We start from the raw sequence: 18,001 nt of genomic DNA, 5'->3' as shown, positions 1-18,001 counted from the left end.
AGATCATTTTAAATACCTCTCCAACGTGGCGAAGAGTCCAGCCTTGCCTCCTACGGCAAGGAGCACTTTGGGGGCGCAGCGCGGCTGAGTGGACAGCACAGTCTGGTAGGATAGACGGTGTTCAGGCATGAAATGGTATTTGAGGGCCTCGTTGAGCAGGTGCTTGCACGCGTGGTCATCACGGATGAGGTGGTTAGCCTCATAAAGGCGGGTGAGGAACTTGACGCTGAGCAGAGGGAGACGCACACAGTGCAGCAGCTGAGCCAGGTACTGCTGCCGCTCAGTCACGTCATACTTGATCCACGACTCGAGGGCGTAAAACACAGTCTCCTCTGTCACCACCTTCAGACAGTCGTTCGACACTATTTCATCCAGTTCTGCTCTGGTCAGCTCAAAAAACTCCTCAGTCTGGCATACCTCCTCAAAATTCTGGCAGATGAATTTGGTTGCTGCCAGGCACAGGTCATGGCAGCCGTAGGTCTCTGCAAAGCGGGAGATGCCGATACAGTTCCCAGCGTCCAGCTGGCTTTCTAGGAAGGAGCAGCACTCCTTCAGCACCAGCTTGACCTGGAGCAGGTTGGCAGCTGGCAACAGGGACTCTACTGTCTCCTGGGAGATAAACACTGTCCCAGTGTAGGCATACTCCACTATGGCCTATGGGAGAAAGAGAAGGGGCTTTGCATGTGTGTCTTAGCTTGTGGATTACATCTGATTCATAGATCAGCCAACAACACAAACATAACATACCACAAAGATTTCTCTGCTAGCATCCCATACCTGTAGCGCAGCCTCGTCAATGCACTGAAACTCCACTTCGGAGGTCTCCTTCTCGGACAGGTTGCCTGTGAACATGGCCTTGAAGTAGGGGCTGATGCTGGCCAGCACCACTTTGTGGGCATGGATCTTGGCGTCGCCCACGCGCAGCACAATGTCACACAGCTCATGGTCCTGTCGCAGCAGCTGGAGGCCCTGCAGCAGCTGTTCGGAGTGGGGCCGCGTCAGGCTCGCGAGCATGTAGGACTGAGCCTGCGGGTCCATCTGAAAACGTTAAGGCGAGTTAAGGGGTGTACCGCCATCCAAGAATGCACAACCAGATGATGTAAGTTGTAAGCTTGTTTCGAAGACTTTCAGACAACACCTAGGCATATAACGGCAACTTAACTACTGTCTGAAGTAAAGTTGTATAGTTTGTAGGTTTGTAACAAGTAGGCTCATCATGTTATTGGTAGCATACCATCTGCAACCACACAGCTCCTTAACAGCCATAGCTGCCTCGTTTTGATAGCTAACGTAGCTCTAGCTAAATAACGACGTTACATGCTAGTGTGTAGCTAAGTATCTACCTAACTAGAACGGTGTATTACAAATTATTAAGGTTATGTAGATTTCTTAAATCGTTTTTACGTAGAAATTAACTGGTGAACCCAAACGAAAGCCTAGATAACTAGTAGAATGCTGACGTTGTGTAGCTAGCTAGTCTACTATGTTACTAGCAAGCTACTTAATATTACCTAGCTAGCTAGCCTTGCTAACGACATTTGTTATTCGGCATAAACCACACCTTTTAATTCCACATTTACATTCTGAAATGCAAAACGTTATAGTACCTCTTGACGAAGGTTTCGTTAGCTAGCTAGCTAGCTTTGCTACAGGCCCCGAACAAGAAATTGCATTACAAGGACATGTTTGCTAGGTAGGTTAGCTTTCTAATGTATTGTAGTAACCTAGTGCATTACTAGTACTGCTGCAGAATGGAGCCAGTTCAATTTGCTAAAAATAAACACAATAAGCGACAGATATACCTTATAGAATTACATTCAGCTATAAATATCGCCATGGATAGGCATACGTGAGTAAACTACCGACAATCCAAGAAAATATGCAGATAAAGAAATGTACAGACCTGTCTTGCGCGTCCGATGTGCCGCTCTGAAGATGGGTTTTAGCAGCGGCCAAGTTCAGCCCAGCAGCAGAACCCGAGCGGCTGTCAAGAAAACAAACAGCAAAACAGAGAACGCGCAACTTCCGGGGCGGGGTTAGGCTATTAACCATTTAAACACGGACGTTCATACCTAACTCTATGGTTCATACATTGTGTTTCAGATTGAGATTATTTTTGAGAAAAAAAATTTTTATTACAATTTATTTTCAAAAATATGTATTCAACCTTTGAAAAAAAAATCCACACGCACAGTAAAAGGAGAGAACGTATTTTTGCAAAACTTTTTAAATAAAATACATTTTCAACCTTTAAAAACGTTGTCAAACTTTTTCTAAAATATTTGTTCAACCTTTAGAAACTTTTTTATTTTTTCGAAACGTTATTTTCCACACACACAGTGTAAGGAGAGGGTGGAGAAGGGAGAGGAGAACAGAGAAGCATAAAACAGAGTAATAGAGAGCAAAGTACAATTGAGGACAGTAGAGCATAGTATTGCCCTCATCAATGCTGCAAACTATATAACTAGGAGTAACCAGAGTAAGTTTCATGCATGTGGCACGTTCCTTTTTTAATCGGAAACTGCAGCGCTTGCTGACGTGAATGTTTCTCGTGCAGACGAGAAAGTGTCTTTAAAAAACATTCACAGGTCCCGTCGGGGGCTCCGTTCACAACACGACCAAAAAGTACACTATTTTCATTTATTTATTCAACCTTTCAAAACTTATTTTTCCAAACCGTGTAATTTTTTTCTCACAATTTTACAACTTTTTTTTCACATAGTGAAAAGAGGAAGAGGAGAGGAGGAGAGCGTAAAACAATTACATGTAAACTGCTGGTCTAAAGCTGGTGTGACAAGTGAACACAAACTTCTTAAACGTAGGCTGCTTCGGTAACTTTTACGAAAAGTTTTAGGCTTCATTCTTTTGTGTTTTTTTTGTGTGTCATTGTAATTATTGTTCACCAAGAAATAACATTGTATAATTAATTCCAAAAATATTTATACAATCTCTTTTCATGTGTTTACCATCAACTTTTCCTGCTACCATGTCTATTATTCGCGTCACCATGGAAGCAGTCCGTTTGTGACATGTATTCGCCATTTTGACGCCACTTGCAGTATAGCTATAGCAGCAAGAAGTCTCCAGCAAGCCAGTTAGCAACCTACTGGACGGATAAGGACTCGCTTGCAATCACTCAATATAACAGATGTGAATTTCTAAAGGTTTATGTCGTAAAAAACATGCGACATATCACAGAGCACTGAACAAGGTAATCTCTTCAGATCATGAAAATCACACTTGAGAAATGTCCTTATGCTGATTTGTCCTTTAACTAACTTCTTGTTGCGTGTGTTGTTGGTTAGCTACTGTAAGTATCGTATCTTCTATTACGTTAGCAATAGACTAGCGGTCTAGCTAGATTACGAATGGTGATATCTGGGATCCGTATAACATTGCATAGATGGCTCATAGTTTGTTGTGTTACAATCAGGTTTTATGACAACTCATCTATATTGGCACTGTCGTGATCGTGTCAATTTGGAATAATTATAGAAGATGTTTGACCTACTGCTAGCGAGCTAACTTAAACATATACTGTGGGTAGCTTGATCTTCATTCCAATGACGCTGCTTTTTCGGTATGTACAGGGACGCGAGCTACAAGTGTTTTACAGATTGCGCAGTTTGGTTGCAGTTATTTCCCCCTAGACCTATCTAAACCACAGTACGGTTTTTATTGCAGCTGTATAATCTGAATAGCTATATATTGTATTGAGACAATGCATGTTCAAGATGACGAATGGTTATTTTCTGTTTCAACACTTTCAGGTGGTGAGCAGAGCGCCATTCACTTATGCCAAGAATCGAAGAATATATACAAAGCCTTGTTTAATGCGTTTAAAGGAGACTTCCAGGTTTCTTGCGTGCTGATTTTCCAGCAGTGACAGTCAAATCGAGTGTATAGAACGTGCTTGAAAGCATCCTCTGTCCACCAATAGAAGATGAGAAGCCTAAGCAACGAGCAATACCCTCATAGAAATGGGATTTCATTTTTTATTTCTCGATTTTGACCACATCCCAAGAACAATCAATAATGATATTTGGATTATTACCCCAGGAGCTACACAAACAGCTCCTGGACTCAAAAAACTATCAGAATCGAACAAATGGGGTGGAAGAGCTGAAACATATTCTCTTGGACTTGGACCTGAAGCAAATCCCCTCGGACAATATTATAGAGTTTATCAATTTCCTCCGCAGACTACTGGACGACAGCAACTTTAAAGTCTTGTATGGGACTTTACAGGTCATAAACCTTCTTATCAAGAAATTGGATTACAATGTAGAAAAGTATTCCAAGCATATAGCTTGTGCGGCACTGAAAACCCTTGGAGATACTCGCACTGTCACCAGGAATGAGTACATGAATGTATTTCTCCAGTTGATGAGAAGTGTTGGACCACAAAAAGTGTTGGACCTTGTTCTGGGACACTTGAGGCATAAGAACTCCAGAGTCAGAGAAGATGTCATCAATATCATCACGGCTGCTATGCTCACCCACCCCAGAAAGGAGTTCAATATCCCCAGTCTTTGTCTTGAAGTTGCACCTTCCCTGGCTGACAGTAAGATGAAGGTCCGTCATGCAGCCCTCGAGCTGTTTGCTGTTTTTGACTGTTGCCTTGACCCAGGGAAAAAGCAGCCCCTGATAAAGGCTGTGGACAGAGTTGAGCTCAGTGGAGACGTGGAGGGCCTCATGGCCGCTGTACATGCCAGAAGGGCCAGACACCTGCTTCCCAAGCTGTCCTCTGAAGGGATGGTAGAATACGGCCTTGTGGTCCCCAGGTCTGGACGACGGTCCCAGCAGTGCGGCTCGGGGGCAGACCTGGAGTGGGTGCTGAGCGGAGGGCGGGGAGGCAGTGCCCGCAGTGCCCGACAGCAGCCAGACCCTGACAGGCTGTGTGGCTACGGGAGCCTGGGCTCCCTCACAGACGACCTGCCCCTGCAGAGGAGGATCGTCAGCGCTGGGAAGGGGAAGAACAAGCTGCCCTGGGAGAGGTCGAGTCTCCCCTACTCAGAGGACGCCCAGCCAGCCCGGGGCCTCCAGACGAACGAGGAGCAGGTGGGTCATCCACGAGTATTTCTAGTTGCCAAACAGGAAGTATTTAAGTTTCCTAATAAGAAGCCTATTTTATAACAGAAAGCATGTGATTGAGATGCGAAGAAATGTCCTATGAGTCACTTATTTTTGATTGAATGTTTGTGTTTTAATGCAGTGGTGGTCCTAGCACTTTTGGTGCCCCTTGGCGAGTTTTTCACTTAAACCCCCTACCCCGCCGGCCGCCTGAAACGAATGGCACAAACAGAATCGCAAAACTTTTTTGGGGCCAGCAGAGGGCGAGGGCAGAGGGCCAAAAACACAAATTGCAGAAAAAACTGCCCCTCTCGGCTTAAATTGCCGCCCCTGACTTGGTGGCGCCCCGGGCGGCTGCCCGGTCGGCCCGTGCCTAAACTGCCCCTGTTGTAATGCTTCATATAGGAGGGCACAGATAGAGAAGAGCCACAGCCTCAGGAAGCTAATGCAGATTTTGCCCTTTAGTTGACTTTGAAATGCAAGTATGAAGCAACTATCAACGCTTTGTCAGTCACTGATTGACTTGGCTTGTGGTCTGAAAATGTATCCTATTGACTTTGAATTCACCTAGTATACCACATCAAGGACTGTGTCTTTCCATTGATTTGTTGTTCCACAACCAGGAGTCGTCAGTGTCCCGATTGCAGAAGGTTTGAAACTAGCAGGCTTGTCACATTTGTAAGAATCATTTGGGCTTCGTTTGATGGAAAGCTCGTTAACCAAGCCCCCATTAGTTAAACATTTCCTAACTCATGTTGGGGATTATCAATCAGCGCAAACCTTCAGGTGCCCAGATGTAATTAAGTAATAATACTAATTCTCTACCCTTAAGACCTTAGAATAAAAAGTCTGACTTCAAACACAGCTGTTCATGGAGGAGGCATATTTGATTAATCTCCCAGGAAATAAGCAATGCAACATGTTTAGGAGGAACACAATAAAAGGTGCGTATGTAAAAGAGTGTATGAATCTTCTAGTGAATGGTTCTGTTTACACCAGTGCCCTGTATCCCAGCAACCCCACGTCCACACACTTGTACTCTGAGGGCGTGAAACATAATCGGAGAACAGATCACATCATAAGGCCTAATACAGCTGGAAACGATTGGAACTATTTAATGCTCTTGTGTTGATTACAACCCCTGGTGTATCACAATGGAAGCTGCCAGAGAAACTGAGGGTTGGAAAGATGTTTGTCACTTATTGATTGTACAGTGCATTGGTGCCATGGTTACATTTTTACAGGAAAACATGTAGGCTGCACCTGCCTGAGGTGTGTCTGCCTACGCTGGTAGAAAACTACCTGAGTATGATAGAATCCTACTAAAACTACCTGAGTATGATAGAATCCTACTAAAACTACCTGAGTATGATAGAATCCTGCTAAAACTACCTGAGTATGATAGAATCCTACTAAAACTACCTGAATATGATAGAATCCTGCTAAAACTACCTGAATATGATAGAATCCTACTAAAACTACCTGAGTATGATAGAATCCTACTAAAACTACCTGAATATGATAGAATCCTGCTGAAACTTCCTGAGTATGATAGAATCCTGCTGAAACTACCTGAGTATGATAAAATCCTGCTGAAACTACCTGAGTATGATAGAATCCTGCTGAAACTACCTCAGTAGATCCATATTAAACTCTTCCTCAGTTCTCCTGTTGGTCACGTTTTGTCATTTGAACTCAACCTTTTCTTTTTGTATTCTAAGATGCTAATCATCCTGCCGTGACCTCCTCTCCCCTCTCAGGTCATCCGTGAAGATGGGCTGTCCCTGACCAGAAAGCTGAGCCCAGAGACTTATGTTCCCAGCTTTGGTAGGTGACCCTCCTCTCTCTGCTCTTTACATGGATGCATCAGGAGCACACAAACCATCGAGTTAGCCAGGTGCTAAATAAGATCTGCTGAATTGGATTAGCATGCCTCTGTCAAGCCATGCTACTGCTCTGCACGCACAGACTCCAGATGAGCTGCTGCCTCTCTCTCTCTGGCCTGCTGCCTCTCTCTCTGGCCTGCTGCCTCTCTCTGGCCTGCTGCCTCTCTCTTTGGCCTGCTGCCTCTCTCTGGCCTGCTGCCTTTTTAGTCCCACGCTAATAGTCTCTGTAACAATTTTATTTTAACAGGTGTATTAATAGTTTAATGCTACTATAGTAGTCATGGTAACAAGGTGGGCTGCTTTGTTGAATCATGTAAAGTAGCAACCATGCACAAACTGAGTATGAGGAACCCCCCCCCCCCCTCCCCCCATGCAAGATAAGGCAAGACTGAACTTGACTTGTTTTTTCTTGTTTTTTCGCGACAGCAGCCTGTAGAATTTGCCAGATAAGTTTACTCCCCAGTACGAACAAAAAACGGCTGCACAAGTTGTACACAAATTCTAATTTTCCCTTGTGATTGAACTCTGATTTGTAAATGGAAACTTGTCAAAGGTATCTAGACCAGAACAATTGTCAGCAAACTTGGAGTAGCTTACAGTAAACGTCTTATATCAGGTTAACCAGCCTGACCTGTGTGTTCAGTCAGCCTAATGGGACGTATGACTGTTACCAAGTCCACTGCGGGTGGTCAGCCAAGCTGTGCAGGAGGTGTTCAGGAGGTGTTCGGGAGGTGTTCAGGAGGTGTTCAGGAGGTGTTCAGGAGGTGTGGGGTGTTCAGGAGGTGTGCAGGAGGTGTGCAGAGGTGTTCAGGAGGTGTGGGGTGTTCAGGAGGTGTTCAGGAGGTGTGGGGTGTTCAGGAGGTGTTCAGAAGGTGTGGGGTGTTCAGGAGGTGTTCAGGAGGTGTTCAGGAGGTGTGGGGTGTTCAGGAGGTGTGCAGGAGGTGTGGGGTGTTCAGGAGGTGTTCAGGAGGTGTTCAGGAGGTGTGGGGTGTTCAGGAGGTGTGCAGGAGGTGTGGGGTGTTCAGGAGGTGTTCAGGAGGTGTTCAGGAGGTGTGGGGTGTTCAGGAGGTGTTCAGGAGGTGTTCAGGAGGTGTGGGGTGTTCAGGAGGTGTGCAGGAGGTGTGGGGTGTTCAGGAGGTGTTCAGGAGGTGTGCAGGAGGTGTTCAGGAGGTGTTCAGGAAGTGTGGGGTGTTCAGGAGTTGTTCAGGAGGTGTTCAGGAGGTGTTCAGGAGGTGTGCAGGAGGTGTTCAGGAGGTGTTCAGGAGGTGTGCAGGAGGTGTTCAGGAGGTGTTCAGGAGGTGTGCAGGAGGTGTTCAGGAGGTGTTCAGGAGGTGTTCAGGAGGTGTGCAGGAGGTGTTCAGGAGGTGTGGGGTGTTCAGGAGGTGTGCAGGAGGTGTTCAGAAGGTGTGGGGTGTTCAGGAGGTGTTCAGGAGGTGTGCAGGAGGTGTTCAGGAGGTGTTCAGGAGGTGTTCAGGAGTTGTTCAGGAGGTGTTCAGGAGGTGTGGGGTGTTCAGGAGGTGTGCAGGAGGTGTTCAGAAGGTGTGGGGTGTTCAGGAGGTGTTCAGGAGGTGTGCAGGAGGTGTTCAGGAGGTGTGGTGTGTTCAGGTTCTGCAGAGCCCCCGTCCTCCAGGAGACGAGAGCCGGTGACCAGACTGAGGAGGAGTGGAAGCTTGGATTCTGATACGGACATTTTTAAATCTACAAACTTCTCTGCCACAGATGGAGGTGAGTAGTCCAGTTAGAACATGTAACTAACATGGGAATGACCTGTGTTGGAGGCTTAGTATGAGGGTGTGACTGGGTTTAAACCCACTTCAAACACACCTGCTTCTGTGCATCTTGATGGAGCTTGTGAAGGTGACTGCTGTTGTGTTGTAGTGGCCACCAGAGGCCGTCTCCTGTCGGGAAACCCTAGTGTGGAGCGAACCTTCTCGCTGCCCTCCAACCCCCCTGCCCAGGGCTCCTTCTTGCTGCCCTGCTACCCGCTGGCGTACCTCACCGCAGGGGGCTCCTCCCCCACCCCGCCCCGCAGGGTGGAGTCCTCTGTGTCCATGTCCAACACCTGGCCTAACAAGAGGGACAGTAGCCCGCTCTGCAGAGAGCCCAGCTCGTGGACACACTCCTCAGGTTAGCATGGGCCCTCGGCCCGCTAGCCTAGCGCTCTGAGGAGGTGTGTATGTGTGAGGAGGTGTGTGTGTGTGTGTGCTGAACCTGTGCATGTGTTCCAGCTGAAGCCAGCTCCAGCAGCTCTCCCTGCCCGCTGCGTGCGTCTCTGGTGAGCTCCTCTTCCAGCACTTCCTGCTTCCGCCGGGCACTCAGCAGCACACGGCTTGCTCTGCCTGTGACTCCAGCCAGCCCCGCCCTCAGAGACCCACTCCAGCCCCAGAGAGACCCACTCCAGCCCCAAAGAGACCCACTCCAGCCCCAAAGAGACCCACTCCAGCCCCTCAGAGACCCACTCCAGCCCCTCAGAGACCCACTCCAGCCCCTCAGAGACCCACTCCAGCCCCTCAGAGACCCACTCCAGCCCCAAAGAGACCCCCTCCAGCCCCTCAGAGACCCACTCCAGCCCCTCAGAGACCCACTCCAGCCCCTCAGAGACCTGCTCCAGCCCCAGAGAGACCCACTCCAGCCCCTCAGAGACCCCCTCCAGCCCCAAAGAGACCCACTCCAGCCCCAGAGAGACCTGCTCCAGCCCCAAAGAGACCCACTCCAGCCCCAGAGAGACCCACTCCAGCCCCTCAGAGACCCACTCCAGCCCCAGAGAGACCCACTCCAGCCCCTCAGAGACCCACTCCAGCCCCTCAGAGACCCACTCCAGCCCCTCAGAGACCCACTCCAGCCCCAGAGAGACCCCCTCCAGCCCCAAAGAGACCCACTCCAGCCCCAAAGAGACCCACTCCAGCCCCAGAGAGACCCACTCCAGCCCCAGAGAGACCCACTCCAGCCCCAGAGAGACCCCCTCCAGCCCCAGAGAGACCTGCTCCAGCCCCAGAGAGACCCGCTCCAGCCCCAGAGAGACCCACTCCAGCCCCAGAGAGACCCACTCCAGCCCCAGAGAGACCCGCTCCAGCCCCAGAGAGACCTGCTCCAGCCCCAGAGAGACCCGCTCCAGCCCCAGAACGGCCAGATTCCCCACCCTCCCCCGGGGGGCCAGCAGGAGAGAAGCCTGCTGCAGGAGCTGTCCCAGCTGGGCCTGCAGGAGCCAGAGGATGAGTCCCTGGACAGACAGGAGGTCAGGACTGTTCTGATTCCACATTTAAAACATCCTTAGATCCAGCTGCCATTAGTGATGTTGTTGATACAGTGCCCCCACATGCAGGGCCTCCCTCTTTCTCTCTCCCCCCCCCCCCTTCTCTCCCTCTGTCTCTCCCTCAGTGTCTCTTTCTACCCTGACTCTTCTGTCTCATGTGGATGTGTTTCAGATGCTGAACTCATTACGCTCCCTGCGCTGCAGCGCAGCTAAGAAGCGGGCCAAGGTGAGCGTGAGCAGCTCTGACCCAGACAGCCCTGACTCGGCCATGAGGCTGGACCTGGGAGTGGAGTCCCCGCCCCGGGCCTCCCCCACAGGGGCCAGCCCCGCCAGCGAGAGTAGTCTCTCCAGCCTCTACTCACCGCCCCTCTCCAGCCTCGGAGGCAGCAGGACCAGGTCGGTCACCCACACGCCCGCTTCAACCACATCGGATCTTTTCTCAAGAGTTCAAGTTATAATCATCTTGTGACAGTGGGGGGTGTTTTTATCTGGGGGGTGGTTTGTACTTTTCCACAAATTCATGCTAAGATGGTGTCATGACTAATAAAGCTCGAGTCACTTGGCTAGAGAGTACTTGGGCTCTCCCTGAGAGAGAAGCAGGAGGCTCATTCTCCCTCCCATCTCCCCAGCCCTGGGAACTCTGCCTCCTCCAAGCCGCGCATGGCCAGAGTGCCTTCTGCAAAACTGAGGTCTTCCGTGTCAATGGACTTCAGCTGCCTTCAAGGTACACTTGTACACACTTCCAGTGTAAAGTACTGTGTCAGATGGCTGAGCGGTTAGGGAGTCGGGCTATTAATCAGAATGTTGTTGGTTCGATTCCCGGCCATGCCAAATGATGTTGTGTCCTTGGGCAAGGCACTTCACCCTACTTGCCTTGGGGAGAATGTCCCTGTACTCACTGTAAGTTGCTCTGGATAAGAGCGTCTGCTAAATGACTAAATGTAAATGTGTGAGTCTGACCACTGTGGTTGGACAAGGTTTGACCCTGGTACGTGCTCAGGGCCACTCAGTCCTGCTGTTGTTGCAGCCTTGCCACCCCAAGATAGAGTCTCAGCTGCGGTCAGTGTGATTGGTCAGAGAGTTCCATACTCAGGAGAAGAGCCCTCCCCCCCTCCTCACAGACCCACCGGCAGAGAGCCAATCAGAGCTTTGCGGCCAGCCAAAGGTGAGTCTGCACCCTCAGAACTGCAGTTTTCATTGAGTTTTCCCTGTCCTTCTTTCTGTGTGTCTCTCTGTCTCTTTCTCTGTCTCTCTCTCTCTTTGTGTGTGTCTTTCTCTCAGATGGACTCTGCTTCCTCGTTCACCTGCAGTTGTTCTTCCTCAGGTTCCCAGAGCTTCAGCTCCAGAACGTCCCCTGCTTCTGACATGTGTGAAGGTGTGGTGGGTCGAGGTTAGTTCCTGCTGCTCAGTTAGGAGCGCTCCTCAACAGGGTGTCTCTGTGCTGGGATCCATGCTGCCCTGTGTTCTGGTCACTGTCCTCTGGTCACTGTGCTCTGGTCACTGTGCTCTGGTCACTGTGTTCTGGTCACTGTGCTCTGGTCACTGTGTTCTGGTCACTGTGCTCTGGTCACTGTGCTCTGGTGACTGTGTTCTGGTCACTGTGCTCTGGTCACTGTGCTCTGGTCACTGTGTTCTGGTCACTGTGCTCTGGTCACTGTGTTCTGGTCACTGTGCTCTGGTCACTGTGTTCTGGTCACAGTGCTCTGGTCACTTTGCTCTGGTTTAACCACCCATGACCTGGCTGAGTAAAGACATGGTCATGTCAGAGTGTGGACCAGTGCTCAGATAACACTGTGGCCTTGTGTCAACACACAGCACCCATCCAGGACAGATCACCAGGCCTGCTGGCTAGGGGAGTGAGAGTGTTGGGCTAGCCGTGTCTGTGTCTCGTCCCCAGGTGTGTTTGGGCCTTCAGGCGGCAGCCAGCCAGCTGTGGCTGTGACAGCAGCGCAGGGAGACCGGCTCCCTGGCCAGCTCCCTGTTGGGGTGCCTCACGATGGGATGCATGGCCTGGTGGTGTCTGGGAGTCACCTAGACACAGAGGACACCAAGGTCAGCCAGAGGAACATCCTCTCTGAAACATCCCCTCAGGCCTTGCACGTCACACAGTCCTCATCAGCTAGTGTTTGTACAGGGCTCAGTCTGAGTAGACTGTTCTGGTCTGTGTGTGTTTTACTGTTCAGGAGAAGACGGGGGCCTCCAGGGATGCCCTGCCTCAGGCCCAGCCAGGGGCCACGGAGGCCCTGGACTCAGCCCTAAGCACAGGTACCATCTCAGCCTGGTGCCTCCTGGTGTTCTCTGGCCAGCAGTGTGCTCGTCTCCCCAGCAGTAACCTTCCTGTCTCCATAGATCTGCAGCTGAACGATGAAACGCTGGCCCCCATCCAGACAGATTCGTCCCCTGATTCCCCCCCCACCAGCCCCCGGGGGTCCCAGAGCCCCCCCCTCAAGCCCAGCCCCCCCGAGGCACCACCTAACCCCCGAGCCCTGCCTCGCCTGAGAAGAGGCCCCAGCCTCAGCACTACACGCCCCTCTCTGTCACACAGCTCTGGTCAGTAGAGCTACCATCTCCCTCCTCCACCCCTTCTTCCACCCTCTCTCCCTCCTCCACCCTCTACTCACCCTCCCTGTTTCTCTTAAGTCTAACCATGCTGCCCTGCAGTTTGAATAGAATAGACCAGACAGGCTGTTTTTAAAGCACTCGGCTTCAGTCATTAGTCCATTACAGCCAGCGGAGCCTGGTTAAATGAGGTATTCTCCAGGGCTAATCTGCGTCTCTCCTGTTATGACAGCGTGGGTTTAATTCGCCTCCACCCACACATAAACAGCTTTCTGTATTTTCTAGCTTTTTATTTTCACTTAACTAATAGAGGTGTGTGTGTGTGTGTGTGTGTGTATGACGTCTCCAGACGAGCTCTCTGCAGGCAGCTTGGGGCAGAAGAGAGATGCAGTTCAGCAGCCACGTCCCTTCTCCAAGCCTGAGCAGGCTCTGGCCCAGAGCTTCAGACTGCTGAACCTGGAGGACTGGTGAGATACAGCCTGCACCAGTCAGCAGAGACACAGCCTGCACCAGTCAGCAGAGACACACTGCACCAGTCAGCACAGAGACACACACCCTGCACCAGTCAGCACAGAGACACACACTCTGCACCAGTCAGCACAGAGACACACTGCACCAGTCAGCACAGAGACACAGCCTGCACCAGTCAGCACAGACACAGCCTGCACCAGTCAGCACAGAGACACACTGCACCAGTCAGCAGAGACACAGCCTGCACCAGTCAGCAGAGACACAGCCTGCACCAGTCAGCACAGAGACACACTGCACCAGTCAGCAGAGACACAGCCTGCACCAGTCAGCACAGAGACACACTGCACCAGTCAGCACAGAGACACACTGCACCAGTCAGCACAGAGACACACTGCACCAGTCAGCAGAGACACAGCCTGCACCAGTCAGTACAGAGACACAGCCTGCACCAGTCAGCACAGAGACACTGCACCAGTCAGCACAGAGACACAGCCTGCACCAGTCAGCACAGAGACACAGCCTGCACCAGTCAGCACAGAGACACAGCCTGCACCAGTCAGCAGAGACACAGCCTGCACCAGTCAGCAGAGACACAGCCTGCACCAGTCAGCACAGAGACACACCCTGCAGCAGTCAGCAGAGACACCCTGCACCAGTCAGCAGAGAGATCAGGATGGCTGGATCCTTCATATCCATGTGTTGATGTCTTGTAACAGGGAGAAGAAGATTGAGGGTGTGGCCATGGTGAGGAGCCTGGCACTGTTCCATCCTGGCGTGCTGCTGGGGCATCTCCACGACGTCTGTGTGGCCCTCATCCAGGAAGTACGACCCCACTTCCTGTCTGTTCTCCAGTGCTCCTCACACTCCTGTGGTTATGTCCTGATTTCTGCTCATGAAGAGAATGTTCCCCAGTAGATCCCTGTCCCCTAGCTTCCCCCCAGGGGCCTGAACGAGCCTCCTAACCCAGGCCTGATGTTGTGAATACTGCTCTCCTCCTCCCCCCCAGGTGAAGAACCTGCGTTCAGGGGTGTCCAGGGTGGCGGTGGGCGCGGTGGGGGAGCTGTTGTGTCAGCTGCAGCGGGGCATGGACCAGGAGCTGGAGGGGCTGGCCCGGGCGCTGCTGCTGAAGGCCGGGGAGAGTAACGCCTTCATCAGGCAGGACGTGGACGCTGCCCTGGACAGCATGGTGCAGCACTGCACCCCCGCACGCTGTACCTGCGCCCTGATCGCTGGGGGGCTGGGGTCAGGACCACACACACACACACACACACAGAGCTACCACACCATGTATGTACCTCACACACACACACACACACAGGCCAGTGTTTATTTGAACACACTCCATCAACAATCATGAACTCCATGTCAGTGTTACAGTAACCACTGTCACTAGACAATAGACTTCCTGATGTGGCTTCTGGCAATGACAGGATTTGTATTGTTGGGCTTAATGCATCATCTCCAGTACACCAGGCGAGCTCAATCAAGCCCTGCTGAGTGATGAGAGAGAACACCTGTAGTGAGGTGTGTGTGTGTGTGTGTGTGAGGGGGCTGGACTGTGTGAGCTGTTCTTCCCTAACAGATGTTCTGACCTGCAGGCACCTGAGTGGCGTGGTGAGGAACCGCACCGCCCGTCACCTGACCAGTCTGGTGGAGAAGATGGGGGCCACACGCATCCTGTCTGGAGGGAAGCCGAGCGAGTCCCTCACCGAGCGGGTCCTCCCAGCCATCACCAGGCTGGCCCAGGACTCCTCTCAGGAGGCTAGGTGAGGGGACGGGGGAGGTGAGGGGGCGATGGAGGTGAGGGGGCGGGGGAGGAGGAGAGGAAGCTACTCAAAACCAGTGCTGACATGCTCGTCTCTGGCATGTTGCCTGTGTGGCATGCTGTGATCAGGTTCATGTTGCCTGTGTGGCATGCTGTGTTTAGTCTCTGGCATGCTGTGTTCAGGTTCTACGGCCGGCGGATGCTGCTGTTCCTGTCGTCGCACCGAGACTTTGACAAGATGCTGGAGAAACACATCCCTGCCAAGGACTTGGCTGCTGTTAGAGACACCGTGTTCACTCTCAAGACCAAGGTAAGGAGGGCCAGGCTGCGCACCTAGTCATATTGATACCTGGATGTTACTGCTGGGTTTTGGAGATGGTCGTATCACTATAAGGAGGAATAGAGAGGTGGTTTCCAGGCATGGAGGAGTTATCTGGGTGTTGTGGTCTGTGCAGGGTCTGGGAGAGATGCCCCAGGACACGCCCTCAGCCAGGGGCCGGCGCTCGCTACCGGGCAGTGGGACGGTCAGAGCCTCGTCTCTCACCAGGGAACCCCTGCTCACACGGTAGGAAAACCCCAACCCTGCCCTCCGCCCTGTCCCCCTGCTCTCTGTTGTCTTGATCTGTTGTCTCATCTCTGGGGCCCATGCAGGGCCCCTCACCCTGTGGGGCCCCTAACCCTCCCCCTTACCCTTCAGGGACTGCCAGTCCAGCGGGAGAGGCCAGGTCCAGAGTGTAGCAGATAAGATGGAGTACGTGAAGAACATCTCTGCTCTGATGGCTTCCAAGGACTTCAGAGAACGCATCAAGGGCATCAACCAGCTGGTGTCCGACTGCGAGCATAACCCCACCCTGGTCATCAGCAGCATGTTCCCAGTATGCTCCTCCACCAGGCCTGCCTGCCTGCATGTTGTTTAGGGACTATTACCAGGACTCAAGTATAAACTGAAGCTCACTGTGGCCAAGCATAGTCCCTCTCTCTTTTCTTATACCCTTCCCTTCTTCCACCCCTCCATCTCTCCATCCCACCCTCCCTCCCTCCCCACCAGGTGTTTGATGCCTTCAAGGCTCGCCTACAGGAGTCCAACAGTAAGGTGTGTCTGCATGCTCTGGAGGCTCTACCCAGGATCTCGTCCCTGATGAAGGAGCACCTGGGCCCCCTGGTGTACCTGCTGGTCCCAGCCGTGGTGGACAACCACCTGAACTCCAGGAACAGCTCCATCTACAGCGCTGCCATGGAGGCCCTCCATGCCCTCACCCTCAACCTGGGTAGGTTCCTCTCCTCCACCAAGGTCAGGGTTCATCTGTGCCTGAATGGAGAACTAGCTTTGACCTTTAACCCCGTTTGACCTATGTTTACCAGACACTAGTCTTCTGCTGCAGCCGCTCTGCAGCAAGGCCCAGTTTCTCAGCGGAAAAGCCAAGGTGGATCTTGTAGAGAAGGTTGCTGGTATGTTTACAACCACTCTGTTTTACACCATTCAGTCTGTTATTGCCACAATGGCATCCTGTATTCTACTATTTGACCTCAGCATCTTTGTTCCCATTTCCCCCTGCCCAGACCTGGTGGCAGAGCTGTATCCCCGCAGGCCCCAGATGGTGGAGCAGAGAGTGCTGCCTCTGCTCTGGCACCTCCTGGGTTCACCTGGAGGTAGCGGGAGCGTCCAGGGCCGGGGGGGCCTGCGGGGGGCCAGTGCCAGCCTGTGTCTGGCTCTCCACACCCACATGGGGCCCAGCCTGGTGGACCTGGCTGCCGCTCAGCCTGCCAACATCCACACCAGCCTCAACGAGCTGCTCCGGAGCCTTCCATGACCCGCCCGCTTCCTGCTTTAGATCCAACACACAAACCAAACCTGGACAACAACATTGACCTTACTTGAAGACAGAGATGTACGACATTTCTACTAGTGCCTGCACTTTTATCGTTACAGAAAATGTTACGTCCTTAAAGATGAGAGCCCTTAAATCATCTCTCATCTCTCTCATATATATGTTTTCTAATGAAGCACCTCTCACAGAAACAGCTGTTAGCATCAGGTCTCACCATCCCACTCCACCTGCTCTCTTTGCACTTTGAACGCGTTGCTCACCATCATGACAGCCTGATGATGCTGGATGTGTCGTCCTATGACTGGCACCGTTCCTTTTCGTTGAGTAATCTCACACGTACTGTAGACCAATCAGAGAAAACCTTGCAGAATGTAATATTTAAATGCACAAAAAGACGTAAACAACCTGAGATACGCTGTTTTATGTCATCTGCTACTTCTAAATGTCTTATCTACGCTTGTTTTTGAGATTTGTAAGAGTGAAGATTAGTGACGATTCTACAAAACACAGGTATCAAGTGTAATTTCCCAGTATTACCCTAATGTTATCGGTGTGCTGTACTGTGAAATGTTACAGTATATAATGTATATATTGTGTATTTTTGGACATTTCTACTGTATCATGTGTTGGTGTGGTGAGTTACTATTGTCCTAGTTGTTTTCTTTTGCATGACCAAAGGGTACTGACAGGATCAAAAAACAATATTTATATTTTTTAAGAAATCTATATGTACTAAGATGCCTAAACCAGCTTTGGGGTTTAAACCAGTCGTGGGTGGGTTAGACATGTTCAGCTTTACACTAACCATCGATACAGGACCACAAGCCCACATCTCTCCCTTTGGTTTCAGTATAGTGCCAGTCTTCAAAGTAGCCTTTCACTATTCTATTGTTAAATTATATTAACTTGTTTGTTAATGAGTTAACAAGACATATTGCTATATAAATAAATTGTTTTATTTCTGTAAACATGTTTCCAGTTGGCTTATTTATATTAAAGATCCTGTAAAGCAAATTCCATGATTTGCTTCTCAGTACATTGTGTGAAATGAGTGCCTGAAAACTGTCGCACTGAAATGTGGAGTTAGACAGTTGAACATTGTCTCCCGTGTTCAGCTCAGGTTGTGTGTAGGCGGAGCCAAAACCCGACCCATCTACCTTACAGC

The 18,001-nt window shown here is 50.9% G+C and overlaps 2 protein-coding genes across 2 annotated transcripts in view; one reads left to right on the top strand and one right to left on the bottom strand.

Moving 5' to 3' along the window:
- The window catches only part of LOC124489681 (kelch-like protein 28), a 4,125-nt gene extending 2,123 nt beyond the window's left edge, over positions 1-2,002 (bottom strand). Inside the window, exons 1-3 of the mRNA XM_047052056.1 lie at positions 1,904-2,002; positions 778-1,038; positions 17-654 (exon numbers count right to left, since the gene is read on the bottom strand). Of these exons, the coding sequence (XP_046908012.1) occupies positions 17-654; positions 778-1,038 (899 nt within the window). The 5' untranslated portion in view covers positions 1,904-2,002. The remainder of the gene's footprint in view (positions 1-16; positions 655-777; positions 1,039-1,903) is intronic.
- Positions 2,003-2,592: 590 nt separating this feature from the next.
- LOC124488530 (TOG array regulator of axonemal microtubules protein 1) lies at positions 2,593-17,804 on the top strand. Its single transcript, XM_047051183.1, has 24 exons — positions 2,593-3,211; positions 3,771-5,061; positions 6,834-6,900; positions 8,565-8,684; positions 8,838-9,086; positions 9,188-9,540; positions 9,895-10,194; positions 10,385-10,608; positions 10,842-10,936; positions 11,240-11,377; positions 11,537-11,602; positions 12,110-12,264; positions 12,396-12,477; positions 12,562-12,762; positions 13,121-13,238; positions 13,959-14,064; positions 14,249-14,484; positions 14,841-15,008; positions 15,191-15,317; positions 15,463-15,572; positions 15,705-15,882; positions 16,056-16,275; positions 16,370-16,456; positions 16,568-17,804. Exons 2-24 carry the CDS (start codon positions 4,036-4,038, stop codon positions 16,816-16,818), a joined length of 4,677 nt encoding a protein of 1,558 aa, XP_046907139.1. The 5' UTR covers positions 2,593-3,211; positions 3,771-4,035; the 3' UTR covers positions 16,819-17,804.
- Positions 17,805-18,001: the final 197 nt, after the last annotated feature.

This window comes from Hypomesus transpacificus, chromosome 3 (genome assembly GCF_021917145.1).
Source record: "Hypomesus transpacificus isolate Combined female chromosome 3, fHypTra1, whole genome shotgun sequence".
Taxonomy (NCBI): Eukaryota; Metazoa; Chordata; class Actinopteri; order Osmeriformes; family Osmeridae; genus Hypomesus; species Hypomesus transpacificus.
Note: the sequence above shows the minus strand (reverse complement) of the source record. Positions and strands in the feature narration are given on the sequence as shown.